This window comes from Urocampus carinirostris, chromosome 4, assembly GCF_059441175.1.
Source record: "Urocampus carinirostris isolate Australia breed hairy pipefish chromosome 4, RoL_Ucar_1.0, whole genome shotgun sequence".
In the NCBI taxonomy this organism is placed as follows: domain Eukaryota; kingdom Metazoa; phylum Chordata; class Actinopteri; order Syngnathiformes; family Syngnathidae; genus Urocampus; species Urocampus carinirostris.
The window spans coordinates 13,899,829-13,916,930 of NC_142352.1; the positions used below are offsets into that span (position 1 = coordinate 13,899,829).

A 17,102-nucleotide genomic window follows, 5' to 3' on the forward strand; every position below is an offset into this window, starting at 1 on the left:
CACTAGAAGTTTAAAAATCAGGTATCTAAGAAAGCAGTAGAAGACGCAAGGAATCTTCATGTGAAAGCACCAGTTTTGGAAAAAAAAGCAGTATCACCATCTTTTACAGAAAAGTGTGTTATCATTTCTCTAATCCAATTTCTAAAGAAAGCCAGTAACCCCTTCACAAGAACCTTTGAGATTTTAAGAGATTTTTAAGATGGTGTAAAACAGGATGATGAGATTTATATCTCATAAGAAAATAAGTCTTTGATAGAAACGCCTGAAATTAAAATGTTCTTCATTAAATTTTTTGAATTAAAAACATTGTTGAAGTCTTATAGTCGAGTGGACTAAGAGGAACTTTTGATTATTATTGAGTGGGAGTTAAATACATGCAATGAGAGTATATTTTTTAGTATATTGAACGAATAAATTCCAAGATTTATCAAAAAGTCATCCAGACACTTACAAAACCCAGTAAAAGAGGCAGGTGACATGTTTTACTCTGCTTTAATTACAAAAAAAGTTACGTAAAATGCTATGTAAAATTCTCCAAATCCGGTAAAAAAAAAAGATACGTTTAGGCTTGAAGGGAGTGTCGCAGACCTGAGCGCAGGTGGATGAAGGACAAGCTGCAAGTGTCACTTTTAATGTTAAATGACTGCCAGCGTCATCACCAGAAGACTGTTAAGGAGGCTAAAAGAGAACACCTATCAAATACTATTGTGTCTTTTTGCCATAAACCATGTGATTTTTAAGTCTATTGGCTCTGTTCTTAATGCTCTTCAACCTGTCTCCTTGGAAGCATCAACTCAAATGTGTAACAACTTTCTGCGTTTATTTATTGACAAGGTTCTTAATACAATGGCCATCCTGCCACTGACCTCCGTTTCTGTCAATTGCGCAGGCGTAGTCTGTTAGTTTAAGCCTGATACTAGAAGATGTGGTTTGCCATATGAAGCCTTCAGGTTCACGTAATGATTTTTATCCCTTCTCGTTTTTTAAAGGAGGTTTTTCCCAGAATCGAGCAGTCAGTTCTGGCCATTATTAACATCAGTCTTTCTCCTGGTGTTGTCCCAGCTAGTTTTAAATATGCAGTAGTATAGCCACCTCTTAAAAAACCTGGCCTGGACGGAACTGTTTTGGCTAACTTTTGGCCCATCTCCAAGTTGCCCTTTATCTTATCTTGGAGCAAAGTATGTATGCTCAACTACAGTACTTTATGAATGAGCATGATGTTCAAGAAGTTTTCCAGCCAGGTTTTAGGTTTTCACATGGTACGGAGTCAGCACTCCTCAAGGTTTTTAATGATATCCTTATCTAGCTGACAGAACTATGGGCGAAAGCTTTGCTGATTTAAAATCTTCCCCAACCCCTTGGTCTTTTGGGGCTCCACAATTCTAGGACCACTCCTCTTTTCTTTGTATTAACTCCCGCTGGGCTTCATTCTCAGAAAGCATGGCATCCTTTTCATTGTTACGCTGATAACAGTCAGATATACAGGTATGTGCCATTAAATTACAAAGATGCACCTTCAATTAAACATCAACTGTACTTTCTTGTCTCCATGACATCAAAGCCTAGATTGCCCTAAACTCTTAAAACTTTAATGAAAAGAAATCTAAGTGATGGTCTTTGGTCCCAGTGGCTCCAATGCACCCCCGCCTATTGACATGGGCCCCTTGGCACTGAATGTGAAGCTAACTGTTCTAAACTTGGGTTTTAAGATGAACACTGACTTTAAAGTAGATAAAAAAGTGCAGTAGTGATGTCAAACTTATTCCATCTAAGGAAGTTAATGCACTGTATTATGGAATCAGGCAGTCTTACATCACACTCCTACACCTTGTCCAAAATGCTGCTGCTCAACTTTTAACTGGCACACATAAGAAAGAGTATCTTACACCGGTTCTGGCTTTCATTCACTGGCTGCCTGTGCATTTCAGGGTTCATTTTCAGATTATTTAAGCTGTTTTTAAAACTTGAAATGGCCGTGGTCCTTCCGTGCTTCAGTCATGTTCCCACTCGGTGCCTCGTTTTAGTTGATCAGCTGCTCCTGAAGGAACAGAGGTCTAAAGAGAACCTCAGAAGGGATAGAGCCTTTTCTATTTCGGTTCCCAAACTTTGCCATTGCTCTTTAGACAGGCAACCTCACTGTCCCTTTTTAAAACCAGTCTTCAAACCCATTTTTATTCATTGGCTTTTGACCCAACACAAGACTTTGCTCCTGTTGTTATTTTCTATACTCTTAAATGGTTTTTATTGTTTTATGATCTATTTAAGGTTTTTGTGAACTAAATTTTTTTGTGTCTTAGGGTGTCGTTGTTTTGAAATGCTTTATAAAGTTGAGTTGAGTTTCAGTTTGAATAAATAAAAGAAAACCCATAACAAGAAAGAAGAGCATCAAGATTTAGGCTATGTTATATTCCAGAAAAAAATAGCAGTTCTTGGAAAAGTGCATAGCCTGCACAACGTCAACTTGATGGACCAACTTCCCTGCCTGCGTGGGTGATTGACTGGTGACCAGTCCAGGGTGTTGCAGTCGATTGGACAGTCAGCCGGGATATAATTAGCACTTGATTGCTACCCTAAGTTTAGCAGAGCGTGCTCGAGTGTTCTCTTCAACATCCCCCCTTTGTGGGGTGATCACTTTTTTATGCAAAAGATTCCAGGTTGCACCCGCTCCATTGTTTTTTGTCTGAACTGACATTTCCTTTCTTTTGACTTGCTTTCCCATGCCAAAATGATGTTGCTCTATATGAGACAAATCACCTCCCTGCAGGAAGCGTTTGACCACCCGGTCCTCTAGAGAGTGGAATGTGATGACACAGAGCCGCCCCCCAGATCGTAGTGCTTTTTGAGCAGAGCGTAAGCCAGCGAGAAGTTGGTTCAACTCGTCATTCACCAGGATGCGCAGAGCCTGGAATGTCTTGGTGGCCACATGTGCAGGCCTGTGAAGTCGATCTTTACGAGCATAGATAGCAGCTGCAGGAAAAGATCCTAAAAAAGAAAAAAAAGGACAAATTGTAATGTCTACACCAGGACAATTTAGGGTTTCATTGGGCTAAATTTTTATCAGCTGCAGGGGTTGGCAGGGAAGAGTCCCTGTCACTGCTCCGCCACCAGGAAACATTCTCGCGATTAAATGAGCAAAAACGTTGACGATTGGTGGTTCCTAGCTGACAACCATGAAGCTGAGCCATGGGCACCAGGGAAGGTGCGACTTGCAGCAATAATAAGCAGGAAACACCAAATACCTGTACTTTGAGTAACAAGTCTAATCTTATTGCAAACAATGTTCCCCACGTTGTTATCATTTACAATAGACTATTCTATTCTAAAGACAGCTCAGGAAAGCTCATCACCAGTATCAGCTCGTCCCAGTTAACAAGTGAGTTTACCGCACCCGTGTTGCTTTTTTTTCGCACAACAGCAAGCTCGCGTGCCCCCCCAACCTTTCTTTATGTTCTGTATGATTGACAGGCGCCCCGGACGCGGCATGGGGAAGAAACCTCCTGGCTAGTGGAGTGGGGCGTGACCAGTGGACATTGAAGCAACGTGGATCCACGCCTCAGCCAAACCTGTCCCTGTTCTGCATTTGAACCGCCGTTGAAAACGAAACCCACCTGCTGGGTACAACACCTTCCTCGTGCCTTCGGTCCAGGATGGGGCTTTAAAGTCATTTCATCAACATCTTATTTATCTTATTAATGCTTTTTTATTTTTATTTAATATTTGAATGTGTTGAGAGTGATTAGTAAGATGTCTTTTATAGCTATTCAGGTGTACAGATATGCTCTGACTGGCTCCAGAAATCCCCCCCTTCAATTTCTGCTACAGAAACTTCACCCCTTGCATTCCGTCTGCAGACCCCGGTATCACACCCTCACCTCACAAGTCTTTTTTTTCTAACTTGGTTACTCTTTTGTTGATTGGATTATTGGAGCTGACTGACGAAACATCCATTTTAACTACTGAAATTTATGGCTGTGTTGACATGTCATGATAGGAAGACGTGTTTTGATTCCTGGTAATAAAATGTTTAGTTTGGGACATTTACCAACAGGCGTACGAAAAAGAAAACTAACCGTTGACAACCACATTTAAGTCTTCTTTTTGTTAATTACACCAAATTCTGCATGCAATACCAAGCGGGACCGCAAGGAAGGAACTCAAAGGGGGAGGTCCGCCTTCTTGGGTTGATTAAAGTCACGTCAGCTATAAAAGGTGAGGGCACACACCCCCAGTCTCTTATTGTCCAGACGAAGGACGCCTGAGCGTTGGCTCCCAACCATGGGCCGACCCCCCTCTACATGTCGAAATCTTTAGATCACCCGTGTTTCCCAAAATGCTTTCTTCCCCTGGCCAAGACGTGACCCACAAACCCGCCTCATTCATTAAGGTAACTCTCCTCTCATCAGCTACACCGCTTATCCTCAGTAGGGTCGCGGGGGTGCTGGAGCCCATCGCAGCAATCATCGGGCAGTGGGCAGGGGACACCCTGAACTGGTTGCCAGCCAATCGCAGGGCACACGGGGACAGACAACTCACTCGCTCATTCACACCTACAGTAGATCGGCCAATTCACCTGAAATGCATGTTTTTTGGAATGTGGGAGGAAACCGGAGTGCCCGGAGGAAACCCACGCAAGCACGGGGAGAACATACAAACTCCGCACAGAAAGTCTGGAGCTGGATTTGAACCCACGCAGGAGGTTCCCAAGACATGAACTGTGCCGCAAATGCGCTAACCACTGCGTGACCAGTCCAGTGGTTAGCGCATGTGCTCAAAATGAACAAAATGCTGTCTAGTTTTTGGATAGTTGTGGAGCTTCTCGAATTAGGCACATTACAGAATCCTGTGTTTTTTAAGAAATAACAACGTTGCCGTCTCTATTCAACTCCAACTCCCTTTATCCCAGTTTCTTTTTTTTTTTTGATAATTAGAAATGCGAGTTTCTCTTGTCAACAACATCCTTTGTTCTTTCTTTTGATTTAATGTTCTTTGTCATTCAAAAAAACGTACATTGTAAGAATCAAACCACGTTGCATTATTTATTTGTATGACTATATTACTTGTCTTTTGGACTGACCAATCATTGTCCACATCCATGAACTGTAAAATCGATAATACAGAGCTAAAAATACAGTATTTTTTTGAGAATTTCTTCCTTCTTGATACGAAAGAAACTGAAGTGATTATTTTGGTAACTAATTTGGGTGGGAAATCATGAACACCACCTGCTGGCCAAATTGGTAACCACTGAAATTAGATTGTGAACCAAAAAAAATAAATTTAAAGCAATTTTTTTCTACAGTGGGTTATCTTGATTCGGGAGGCCCGGAACTAATTAACTGGTTATTTAGTCATTTCTTATGGGGAAATTCATTCCGAAATATGATCAATTCTAGATACGAGCTCAACAACAACAAAAAAACATAAAATTCATAAGTTCTCTCCCACTTTTGTTACCGAGGGGCGTGGGTAAGCCGCTCCCAAGCTGACTATGTGTAAAAAGGGGCTTGTGTTATTCACTTTTCCACGCTATTCTACTCTTTCGTGAACACATTTTGCGAGAAAAAGAGGTAAAATTGAGTAGAAGGGGGAGTAATCAGATTTATCCTTTGACACTGCCCCCAACACGCCAATCCGAAATGATTTAAGCATTTCAGACCCTGATGTGGAGGGCAACTCAGTTAAATAAATACTTGTCTTCAACACTGTTCCAATACTTAAGTATCTCATTAATGCAGCATAAATCAAGAAATGACAGCAACAAATATAAAACCATTGAATATGTAGAGGGCATTTTAAAAAAGGAAATGAGAGAAGAGCAGCCGGACTGAGCTGTAGGTGCATTCAGGCCACCAGAGCTACAATGCAGAGCAGATGGACAACAGACATGCTGTTGACTCTTAAATGTCTCACTAAAATACTTAAGGCAAAGGAACCAAAAGTTTGTATTTCAAACCCTGTTCATATTTCAATTTTTTTTGTTGCCTGGACGATCAGACTCAGCTATCGGTATACAGTTAGCTTGCATATTTTCAGGCATTTATACATCTATCAACAATATCAGTGAGCCTTGTTGAATTGAAACGTCCTGTTATGTATCAAGACAACAAAATATTTTGTAATGAATTCTGTGATAAATTGAAGAACGTCGGTAGTATTTTAATGTAATAACTGCAATCTGTATTTTGGTTATACCTACGGTAAATTCCGGGCTACGAGACGCTACTTTTTTGCTTAACACTGTGCGGCTTATTTTTTATTATGGAAACATTTATGAAGCCCTTCTAAGGAGAAATTAGTGCATGTTTTTAAAAACATAATTAATGTAATGCATAAAAGGAGTAAAGGTGTATGGGAATGAGTGGAGAGGTGTTGTAAAAGGATAGTGGGATGTCTAGACTTATTCTAAGGCACAGGTGCCAAACAGGCGGCCCGCGGGCCAGATCAGGCACGCTAAGGGATTGAATCCGGCCCGCGAGACAACACTCAAAGAAGCGCAAGAGAAAAACAGGCTGCAGGTTGAAATATGTCAACTTGATGTTGCCAAAGCCAGGTGCCTCTCACAAAGACACTGTACTTGTATTTATTTATTTATTTATCTCTCTCTCTCTCTCTCTCTCTCTCTCTCTCTCTCTCTCTCTCTCTCTCTGTCTCTGTCTCTTTCGCTCTATGTGTCTCTCTTTTTCTCTTCCTTTGTTGCTCTTTGTCTCTTTCTCTCTGAATCTTTTAACATCTTTTGCTCTAACTTCCTTTTTTCTTTTCTCTTTCTCTCTTCATTCCCTTCGCGCTTTCTTTTCTCTTTTCTCTCCTGTCTTTCTATTTCTCTTTAGATTTATTTCTTCCTCTCCCTTTCTTTTCCCCCCTCTCACAACTTTTTATCGTTTGTTTCACACACTCTCTCTCTTTTTCTTTCTTTGTCCCGCCCTCTCTCATTTTCCCTCCCTCTTTCTCTTATTTCTTTATCTCTCTTTTTCTTTCTCTTTAATCTACTAGTCCGGGCCCCGACAGAATTTTTGTTCTATTGTGTGGCCCTCGAGTTAAAATGAGTTTGACACCCCTGTTCTAAGGGATGGGCAGGGCACCTGTATGATGCGGCAGGGGTAAACCAGTGAAAGCTGTCGGGCCCTGCTGTTGAACAGAAGAGTGTGTTGTGTCACCTTGACCCGGGTGACAATGGCCGCTTTCTTGTGTCCCGTTTCATCTGGAGGGACGAAAGCATGACCGACTTGGGTGCCGAGGCGCCTAACTTGTTTGGGTGTTTGGGCATTTGGGTTGGCCACGGTCCACAAATGCTTGTGTGTGTTTTTTTTGCTATTTTTCCATTTTCTTATTTTCTTTGTTTTTGTATGTGTTTGTCTTGCTGTTGGTCACCACTCTTGAGGGATATTACCAGGGTAAATAGATGAGTAGAATAGAAAGGAGTAAAGCGGGAGGTTTAACAGTAATTAATTTTTTATTTACTCAGTACGTTTAAACTTGATTAACCAAAAATCAAGTCCTCAACTCATATATCAGAATTGAACAGCAGTGGAAGTTACCTACAAACGCTACACTTCTCTTTCAGTGTCAATGTCAGGTCATTGGAGTTTACTTTAATCCCTGAGGAACAATAACAAGCAAATACAATTTGGTGGGTAACTGTTGTAACCGCCGATGACAAAAACGTAGTAATAAATGTGTTGATTCTCATTTAATAATTGTTATTGATTTATTACTTCTTTCTGTGATAAGTTTTGGGGTTCTGGAAAAATGTATGAAACAGTTTTAGATATTTGTATTTTCTTTATTTTCATGTTCATAGTCCTTGCTTTCTCCTTAGTTTATTTAGTAAGCCCCTACTGAAGGAAACCTTATGAGTAAATATGAGAGCAAATATAGTTTGTGATGCAGGGTACACAAGGACACTATTTTGATATAAAGGGATATATAACACGTTTAAGAGAAACTGCAATAAATAGAAGTGAGTGATGTGGCATTTTTCCCCTCCTGCACTAAACAGCCTAAGGTGTGAGTCACACTACAATCAATACAATCCTTGCAGAGACCAAGCCCAAGTCTCGCTTCTCCAAGTCTTTATATATGAGGTTTATATATGAGGTTTATATATATATTATATATACAGGGTTCGATAGGGTTACTTTAACTGGATTACTTTCAATTACTTTTGGATTACTCCAATACCAAATATGCTAATAAAAGACAAAAGAAACTAAATATGAATAAAAATACTAAATTTTGTGCAGGCTTGGGGAATAACGGAATACATGGAACGGCAAAAATGATGTTGGCAAGCTTTTTGGGTTTATTTTCATTTTGTTTCTGTCGCATTTTATGTTAGTTTTGCCAGAGATCAAAGAGATCAAAGCCAGGAGAGAAAGTTTACCACATGTTGTGAGTCATAATTTTATTCATATTTAGTTTCTTTTATTAGCATATTTGGTATTGGAGTAATCCAAAAGTAATTTAAAGTAATCCAGTTAAAGTAACCCTACCCAACCTTGCGTATATATATATCTGTGAGTGTGGGGGGGGGGTCACTTAGAAATGTACTTATTTTTTAATTAAAAACACTTCTTTTGATGAAGATAACACAAAACTAATGAAAATACAAACCATACATTGCTCACATTGTAAATTACTATTTCAGCTTAAAATGCAATATCTACTCAGGTGTACAAGAGGCCCATTTCCAGCAACCAATACTCAAGTGTTCTAAACATCGTGTTAACTACTTGCGTTACAAGGCTAATAGATGTTTAGAAAACCCCTGTGCAAAATGTTAGCAAAGCTGAAAAACGTTGAGCTGGTTACAGAAGGTATAAAACTGACCTCCGTTTAATCTAGTCGAGTAATTGAAGCATCACTATTGTTGGTGTGGATAAACTTTCAAAATGGTAAGAAAAATAACTTTTGTTTGAAACTCAACAGTCTATTTTTGTTCTAAGAAATGGAGGCTATTATTTGCGAGCAGTTTCTAAGAAACTGAAGATCTCCTACAATGGTGTGTAGTATTCCCTCCAAAGAACAGCAAAAACAGACTATAGCAAAAGTAATATTAGAAGTGGCAAGGTGACACGTACATTCAGGTCTCTAGTTTGAGAAAAAGACACTTTAAAGGTCCTCAAGTAGCAGCTCGGTTAGATAGTACCTGCAAAACACCAGTCTCATAATCTCCAAAATGCCGGCCTTCAAGGAAGAGAGGCAAAGAAAAAGCCATATCTGAGACTGGCCAACAAAAGGAAGAGATTGATATGGGCACTAGAACGCAGAACTCATTTGATAAATTAAAGTGTGACTTTATCATGGAAAACACTACATTTATCTGGGTCCCCCAAACTTTTGAACGGTAGTGTCGCTAGCCGAAAAATCTGACGCAAGTACTGCAAACACTAAAAGGAGTGGCCATGTTGTTTTTCACAATGTGATTCTTGACTGCAAGGATGATGTGTGAGACACATGCGCCGTCGTACCACTGCAGATTTGTCAATGTGACATTTTATTCATAAGTGCAAGGTCACAGCTCTTATGCCCACCTTATGCCAACAAATGAAAATGCGATGTGTTTGTAAGTAAGCTACTGATTTGAAAACGGTAAAACATCGTCGATAAACATTCAGTGTACTTAAAATGTATGGATCTTCTTTGTCCCAGGGTTCGTACACATTTTTCATGACCAAATTCAAGCACTTTTCAAGGACTTTTTAAGCCAATTTTAAAATTCCTCTAGCACAATAAAAAAGAAAAATTTGGTTGTGAATCATATACACAAAAATATGAGCGATTTACTTACGTAATTTGTGGTCTTGTGAGTGCATTTATTAAGACATGTTTGTTGGATATTGAGTAAATCCACATATTTACATATTATTTCTTTTTAAACTATTCTATATAATTACCTTGTATTATACACTACAATATCTTTTTTTTACTTTATTCTTTTAAATCTATTATTTTATCATTATTGAGTGTTCGCGTGTCAAATGATTTCTTGTATATATCATGTTTATGGTTTATACTGGCTGAATAAATAAATAAATACAATACAAGAATATATATTCTTTGAGACAAATCTCTCCCCATATACGGTCGATGTTGGGGAAAACTTACTATATGTAGTTTGCAATTTCAGTAGACTTGTTGAGAAAAATGGCAACAATTTCAAGCGTTTACAAGCACTTCACCCAAAAGTCAAGCGTTTTTCCATCCCAACAGTAAAATTCATATATTTTCAAGCACCCGTACAAACCCTGTTGTTTGTTGTAGAAAAATACCTTATAGCCCTTTTTTTCTAAACTTGCCATTTTGTTGCTATGGTGCAGATAATTATTCAAAAATAGGAGTAACCATGTAGCTTTTAGTAAACAGCAGTACATTGCAGGACAGGATAAGTGAACATGGTTGATATGGTGTTTCATTTACTGGGAGGAAAAAAAATATTTTCTACATGAAAAAAAGCAATACAATGAAAGAAGAAAAACTCAGCAAGAGTAGTCAGACAAACAATTCTGAATTGCATGTTGTTTATACAACTCACAGTTCAAGCAGGTGCAGCTGCACTGGGCAAACCTCATAAATGTGTTATTTCCCCTTATATGACATATTTTTCGTGTCAGCGTTTATGATTGATCATAGAGAACCCGCCCCACCTTTGCAGGTATTACTCGCATCAATATAGACCTATTTGGATTGTTTCAAACAAGCAGAGGCAGTGATTTTCTGTTGCTCTTCAAAAAAGATCAGACGGCTGCTCTTACCCACACCTGTTCTCCCAGGGTGATGCTGACGCACATGCTGCTCTGTGCAATAACTACTGACTACAATGTTTCACTCATTCAGCACCTCAAATCTTGGAGGCACACGAACAAAAAGGAATAAATATCATTGAAGACAAATATTGCCGACCAATGACGTGTGCTGTGTGTAAGCTAACACAAATGTAAGAATAGGGAGATGTATCTATTTGCATGACAGTGAAATACCACTTTGAATAAATGACAGACATTATGTTTAAATGTAATATAATGTCACAAGTCATTATTTTTTTTAGGATTCGTACACCTTTTTTTGTTGCCAAATTCAAGCACTTTTTCAGGACTTTAGCCAATTTTCCAATTTTTCTAGTGACGTTAGAAGAAATATGGTGTCAACCATTTACAGTGGAACCTCGGTTTTCGAACGCCTCTCAGTTCGAACAAATCGGTTCTCGACCAAAAATTTTGAGAAATTCTTGCTTCGCTTTTCGTTCAAAAAATCGGAGTTCGAACGCCGGTTCGCTAGGGGCGACGCTGAGCAGCGTACGAGTGTAGATTGCCCCCCCCCCCTCGTGAAGAACTGTTGTCACGGCAACGCGCACTCCTTTTCTGTTTTAGTTTTTCAAAAGCGGTAAAGGGAGTGTTTTAACCCCTAATTATGCCTCGGAAGAAGGTTGGTGCAAGCAGCAAAGTTGCTACATGTGAAAAAAGAGGAGTAGTGCGTACAACTATTGCATTTAAGAAAGAAATAATAGCAAAATATGAAGAAGGTGGGCGAGTTTCCCTTCTTTCAGGAATACAGCATGGCTTCTGCCGACCGGTAAGAAATCCTATTCATAATTATTTTCTTTATCCTTTAACCGCTCACCACTTGTTGTGGAGACCCGGGTGCTAAATGACGTGTAAACGACCTGATTTTTTAATTTTTACACGTTCATGTTAGCGTAATCTTTCGTACGGAAAATTATGCTAACGCGAATGTACGATTATCCTGGGTTAACTTTACGTTAAATATTCAAGATAAACATTCGGGGTGTAGGAACGGATTAAAACAATTTTACATTACTTTTAATGGGAAAAAAACGGCTTCGGTGATCGTACAAATCGGTTTTCGTACAAAGAAATGGAACGGATTATGGTCGAGAACCGAGGTTCCACTGTATTTGCAGTACGACTTACATATGCAATTTTCAATCTAATGTGTGCATTTATCAAGACATTGTCATGATTACAGATGAGAATCACCTGTGCCTGCTCATTTGGCGCCAACCGTTGCGGGCTCTGATTGGCTCCCTGTCCCCATTTAAACCCAGTCATGTCAATCCCCTGTTGTCAGTTCGTCTGCGAACCTCTGTTTTTACAAGGCAAGCCTTTTTTGACCCTGACTCCCGCCTGTCCCGTTTTTGCTCCCGTTTGTCTCCGGCTACGACTCGTTTTGATCCCGACCACATCTGCTCTCCCGTACCGACTTACGACCCGTTTTGATCCCGACCAAGTCTGCTCTCCCGTCCCGACTTACGACCCGTTTTTTATCCCGACCATGGCTTCTTTCCCGTCCCGGCTTACGACCCATTTCTGACCCCAACCACGACCTGCTTTTCCATTCCTGACAACGCCATCGCCCGCAACGGATGATTCACTTCCGTATTCGGATCACAATCTGATTGCGAGAGCGACTTGCGTCCCATGTCCAGCAAGCATCAGATCGCGGGCGCTGCCCTTCCTCTTTCTTTCAATAAAATTGCGAGAAAACGTTACGCGATTGGGTCTACCCTGTGTCCTGGTTGTGACAGACATATGACATTTAGATCTTAAGTGAATTGCAAATATATTGGGTTTTGGGTGTAAAAATGACATAATTGCAGGAAGTTCTTCCCACTACATTTTACCACGCTACCCTCATTTCTGCATGGCCCATTATAAATGTCCATAATTGATGCCTAATCCCTGCACCAATACACATTTTTAGAGCCCTGTTCAGGTATTGCATGCACCTGTCGTCTTCGTGTCCTGTAAGGGGCGATGACGTTTATAAGGTAATGCCGTACAAACTAATGCCAGTTGCATTTAATCACAAGGGAGACAGAAACACAATGGCAAAGCCCCGGGAGAGCAATGCAGGCGTCATTTTAAAAGGAGACTTGTTGACATACATCGCAACAATTTCAAGCATTTAGAAGCACTTCACCCAAAACTCAAGCACTTTTCAATCCTTAAAAACAAAAACATTAGAATTAAAGCACATCCCAGCACCTGTGTAAACCATGTAAAAGAACAGAAAAACTCAAAAAATCATGCCAAAGACAGTTGAGTGGGTGACCAGTATCACTGCTCAAGGATTCTCCAATTCTCCAATTTCCCTTTGGGGGAAAAGGGGTTTTGAACACAACTTGTAGTTTATTCTGTTACAGCAGGGGAGTCAAACTTGTCTGTGGGCCAGAGCAGGCCTGCCAAAGGATGGAATCTGACCCTGGAGACAATGCTGAGAGAGGCACTAGAGCAAAACAAGCATCAATGACCTGTAGTTCTAACTATGTCCAAAGGATGTCACCAAAACCAGGTGCCACTCACTGAGCAACCCACCCACTGCAGCTAAATTTGATGACTACCATTTATCAAACGGAGGTCATTTAAGGAAACCCGGACACACTATTTAGGGCAATATAATTGCATTCTCTTGTAGTGGATAGATGTCTCTATAAACCGCAACATTTGCTACTAAACTATGCTTTTTATCCCCAGTGAAATTATCAGTTCGCATTTGGATTAAATTCAAAATCAAAAAAATAACACTTGAATTATTTGTGAAACATTGTATGCAACATGATTAATTACTGCACCCCAGAGTCAACATTTAATGAAAACTTGAAAGAGAAAAACAAGAACAGAGACTGTCAGGGTAGATAAGCATAAATATTTAGAAAGTAATGCTTAGGGACTGGCCTAAATGATAAAAACAGTACAATTTTTTTTTTTTTAAATTCAAGAATAGTATATCGTAACAGCAGTGCAATGAAACGAAGTGCATAATTTAGCAAGAACAAAAAAGAAAACATTTCGCAGAAACAAAAACAATTCTCAAATCAGTCGCAAGATGAATATTTTCACAGTTTTTGGCGCTTGTTTATTGAATGTTATTATTTTCGCTATAAAGTTTGAGTTTCCCTGGGTTAAATAGACTGCAGTGGAAATGATTTCCATTGTTGTTTTCCTTTTGTTTCTTTACAAATGGACAGTTGGCAAACACTACAAAAACAACAAAAAATAGTGAAGGAGAAAAAATATCAAGGGGTAAACAACTTAATAATAATTTTATAATCCAAACTCTTATTTCAAAATCATAATTGAATTGTGAGCCTCTGAAAGACCCCCAACCATACAGTTGAGGCACACTTTTCATGCCATCAATTTACTCGTCTCGTCCCTGTGAGTGTTTTTTCTAGCATGTGGCCCCTGAGCTAAAATGACTCCGACACTCCTGGGTTACAGCTTTCAATAAAGCGCCATAACAAATGTTTTTAAGGTTTTGCTACCTGCTATCACACTCGCGAGCTGCTGCGTCCGGGTAATGGGCTGGATGCGGCGGGCCTCCACAATGGCAGAAGCGATTTTTCTGGCATGTCTCTCCTCGCCATATGTAGTGAGGATAGAAGCAAGAGCTTGTTGATCTAGGGTATTTACCACGTCAGCAGCACAGGGCATGTCGGCGAACCTACGCACAAAGGTAGAATCAATGAAAATCCGTGACGTCACGTCCTTTCTAACAGCAGTGAAGTTGGAAGACACACAACAAAACCTTTAGGGCAAATGGTCCTTACGAAATAAGTTTATGCAGGATAAAAATTATATATTGGGATAAGGTTATGTTTGACATGTAAAGGGCAGATTTTCAAATGTATCTACTCATGAGAAGCATGGCGATCGCGAAATGATAAATGCTTTCATTTTATAATATGAGCTTTTACAAACGTTTACGTTTGCAAATTGTTCACATTGATAACTAGCTGGAGAAAAGCATTTGTCTTATTTTTCAGCAATAGACCCAAAGTATTAATTTCCTGAGGTGAAATCTTACATCCAATGGCAGATGTTCTTAACCTATTTCAAGTGGAATTTTCTTATTTCAATATATTCTAAACGTATCAATATTTTATCTTTGAAAGCTTTTTAAAACTGGAAAAATTTGACGGCATTAGCTCAGGAGGTAGAGCGCTCGTCTTGGGATCTAGAGGTCGCAGGTTCGATTCCCGGCTCCTCCGTGTTATATGTCGAAGTGTCCTAGGGCAAGACACTGAATCCCTAATGTCCCCAAATAAGCAGGTCGGCGCCTTGCATGGCTGCATGGCCGCTATTGGTGTGGGAGTGTGTGTGTGAATGGGTAAGTGTGAAGCACATTGTAAAGGTATTTGACTTGAAAAGCGCTATATAAATGCAGACCATTTACCATTTACTCAAAATAAGCATACCTGTTTACGATGGAAGATTCCAGATTGTTTTGCTCGGTTCAAGTACAGACGCTCCCCTACTTACGAACATTTGTCTTACGAAAAACGGTAGATACGAACATTTTTTTCGGGAAGTTGAAAAATATCCGGACATTACTGTATGTTAGATTCTGTATTGTGTGCATTTTTCCGAGCACAGGACAGTACTGTCGTGCTGCTTTCTGCTGAAGAAATCCGGCTTCCTCTTCTCAGTTCATTTGTCAACATTCTATACTGTATCTACAGCTCGCTAAGAACTTTGACATTTTTATTGTTTAATATCTCGTGCATCCACTTAATATGGTTGGTGTAAAGTGTAAAGAAGAGGCGAGCCGTTTCTTTTGATATGAAAGAGGAATAAGAAAGATTGACGCGGTTGAGAAAATGGTTGGATCGCTTTTTTTTCGTCCACTCTCTAACATGGAGGAGGACCTCTTGAAGCCCATCTTCCAAAACTAAGTTAAACCTCACTTTATCTTTAAAAAGCATATCATATTATGAAATATTTATTTTATAGTACGAAACAACAAAGGTTACTTTTAGCCTTAAACATACTTATATAAACCTTAAACATACTTACAAACAAATTCAACTTACGAACGATCGTCCGGAACTTGTAAGTAGGGCAGCGTCTGTATAACTTTTTTCAATTTGTGTGACAATAATTCTTGAGGTTAAATATCTGTTAAAGTGATCACTTGCTGTATCGCAGTTTACTTTTTCGGGGCTACGATACTTCGCAGATTTTTGCGCATTGTGTTCTGCATCAGACAACACACACCAAATGCTATTATGGGGTCAGGTTAAGCAGGGCTTTGTGTGTGTGCGTGTGTGTGTGACCGTGACTGTCTGTGGCGGGGGCACATCTGTCTGTTAGGCTGGTGTATGCAAACAGCAAGGCGGGCGCACGAGTCAACGTATCCACCAAAACAAACTGCGAACAACTGTGATATCTAATATTTTAGCAGCTCGTTATATCGAAAAGAAAGTCATGAAACTTATCTGACTCTGAAGAAAGTCAGATGAGCGCGAAAAATGCTGATCACCACCAGGTGCTCTGTGGATTGTTAACGGATCTGGAAGGAGACTGAGGCAGTGTCGGGAGAGGATGCAATATCAGGTCTGCAGGTCCGGCCTACTGCTACAGGTATGTAGCAACTCAGACAAGCCACCTATACAGAGTCTGTATCTCACAAGCGCCAGATCTATTATCATTAATCAGTAAAAATGTCTGTGTTCAGTGCGATACACCAGAATCCGAGAAATTGTTGAATATGATGAAAACAATAAGAAAATATTTCACCTTTGTCCATCCATCCTCATGTCCAGGGGCCCATCCTTGCTAAGTGAGAAGCCTCTTTCCGCTTGGTCCATCTGCATGGAAGAACAACCAGCATCCAACAGGACAGCATCAATGCTGCCCACTATCACGTTGATGCTGGAAAGCAGAGCTTCGAGATCACTGAATCGTCCAAGTAAAGGTTTGACTCTGCCACTGGTGAGAGAAAAATGGCAACAGATAATTTTTGGAATCTTTTAATTATTTCAAAGTTTTTTTTTTCTATGCGTATTTTAGCCACTATGTCGAAATCATTTCCATTATTTCAAACAGTTCACACTTTGTCAAAAGGACTCATGACTGGTTCACTGCTTTGCAGAAAAACACCAAAAGATAAGACCATGTTCTACAATTTGGTTCTCATTAGGTACCCTCTTCTTTAAAATTCTATTTACCGACTATAAGTCCATGTAAAAAATATGAGTTACTTATTTTCTTATTTAAAGTGACTGTGTGTCATAGTTTACCAACAGTGGTTGCTGTATCAGAGAATCGAGGCCAAAGTGCTAACAAATCAGTCACTCTATGGCC

The 17,102-nt window shown here is 39.7% G+C and overlaps 1 protein-coding gene across 2 annotated transcripts in view; it reads right to left on the reverse strand.

Moving 5' to 3' along the window:
* Window positions 1-476: 476 nt before the first annotated feature.
* Window positions 477-17,102, reverse strand: part of mettl15 (methyltransferase 15, mitochondrial 12S rRNA N4-cytidine) — a 61,513-nt gene continuing 44,887 nt past the window's right edge. For both annotated transcript variants that reach the window (XM_088333702.1, XM_088333703.1), the window contains 3 exons: window positions 16,536-16,727; window positions 14,282-14,460; window positions 477-2,982 (listed from right to left, as the gene is read on the reverse strand). In XM_088333702.1, coding sequence (XP_088189828.1) covers window positions 2,552-2,982; window positions 14,282-14,460; window positions 16,536-16,727 — 802 coding nt within the window. In that variant the 3' untranslated portion in view covers window positions 477-2,551. The remainder of the gene's footprint in view (window positions 2,983-14,281; window positions 14,461-16,535; window positions 16,728-17,102) is intronic.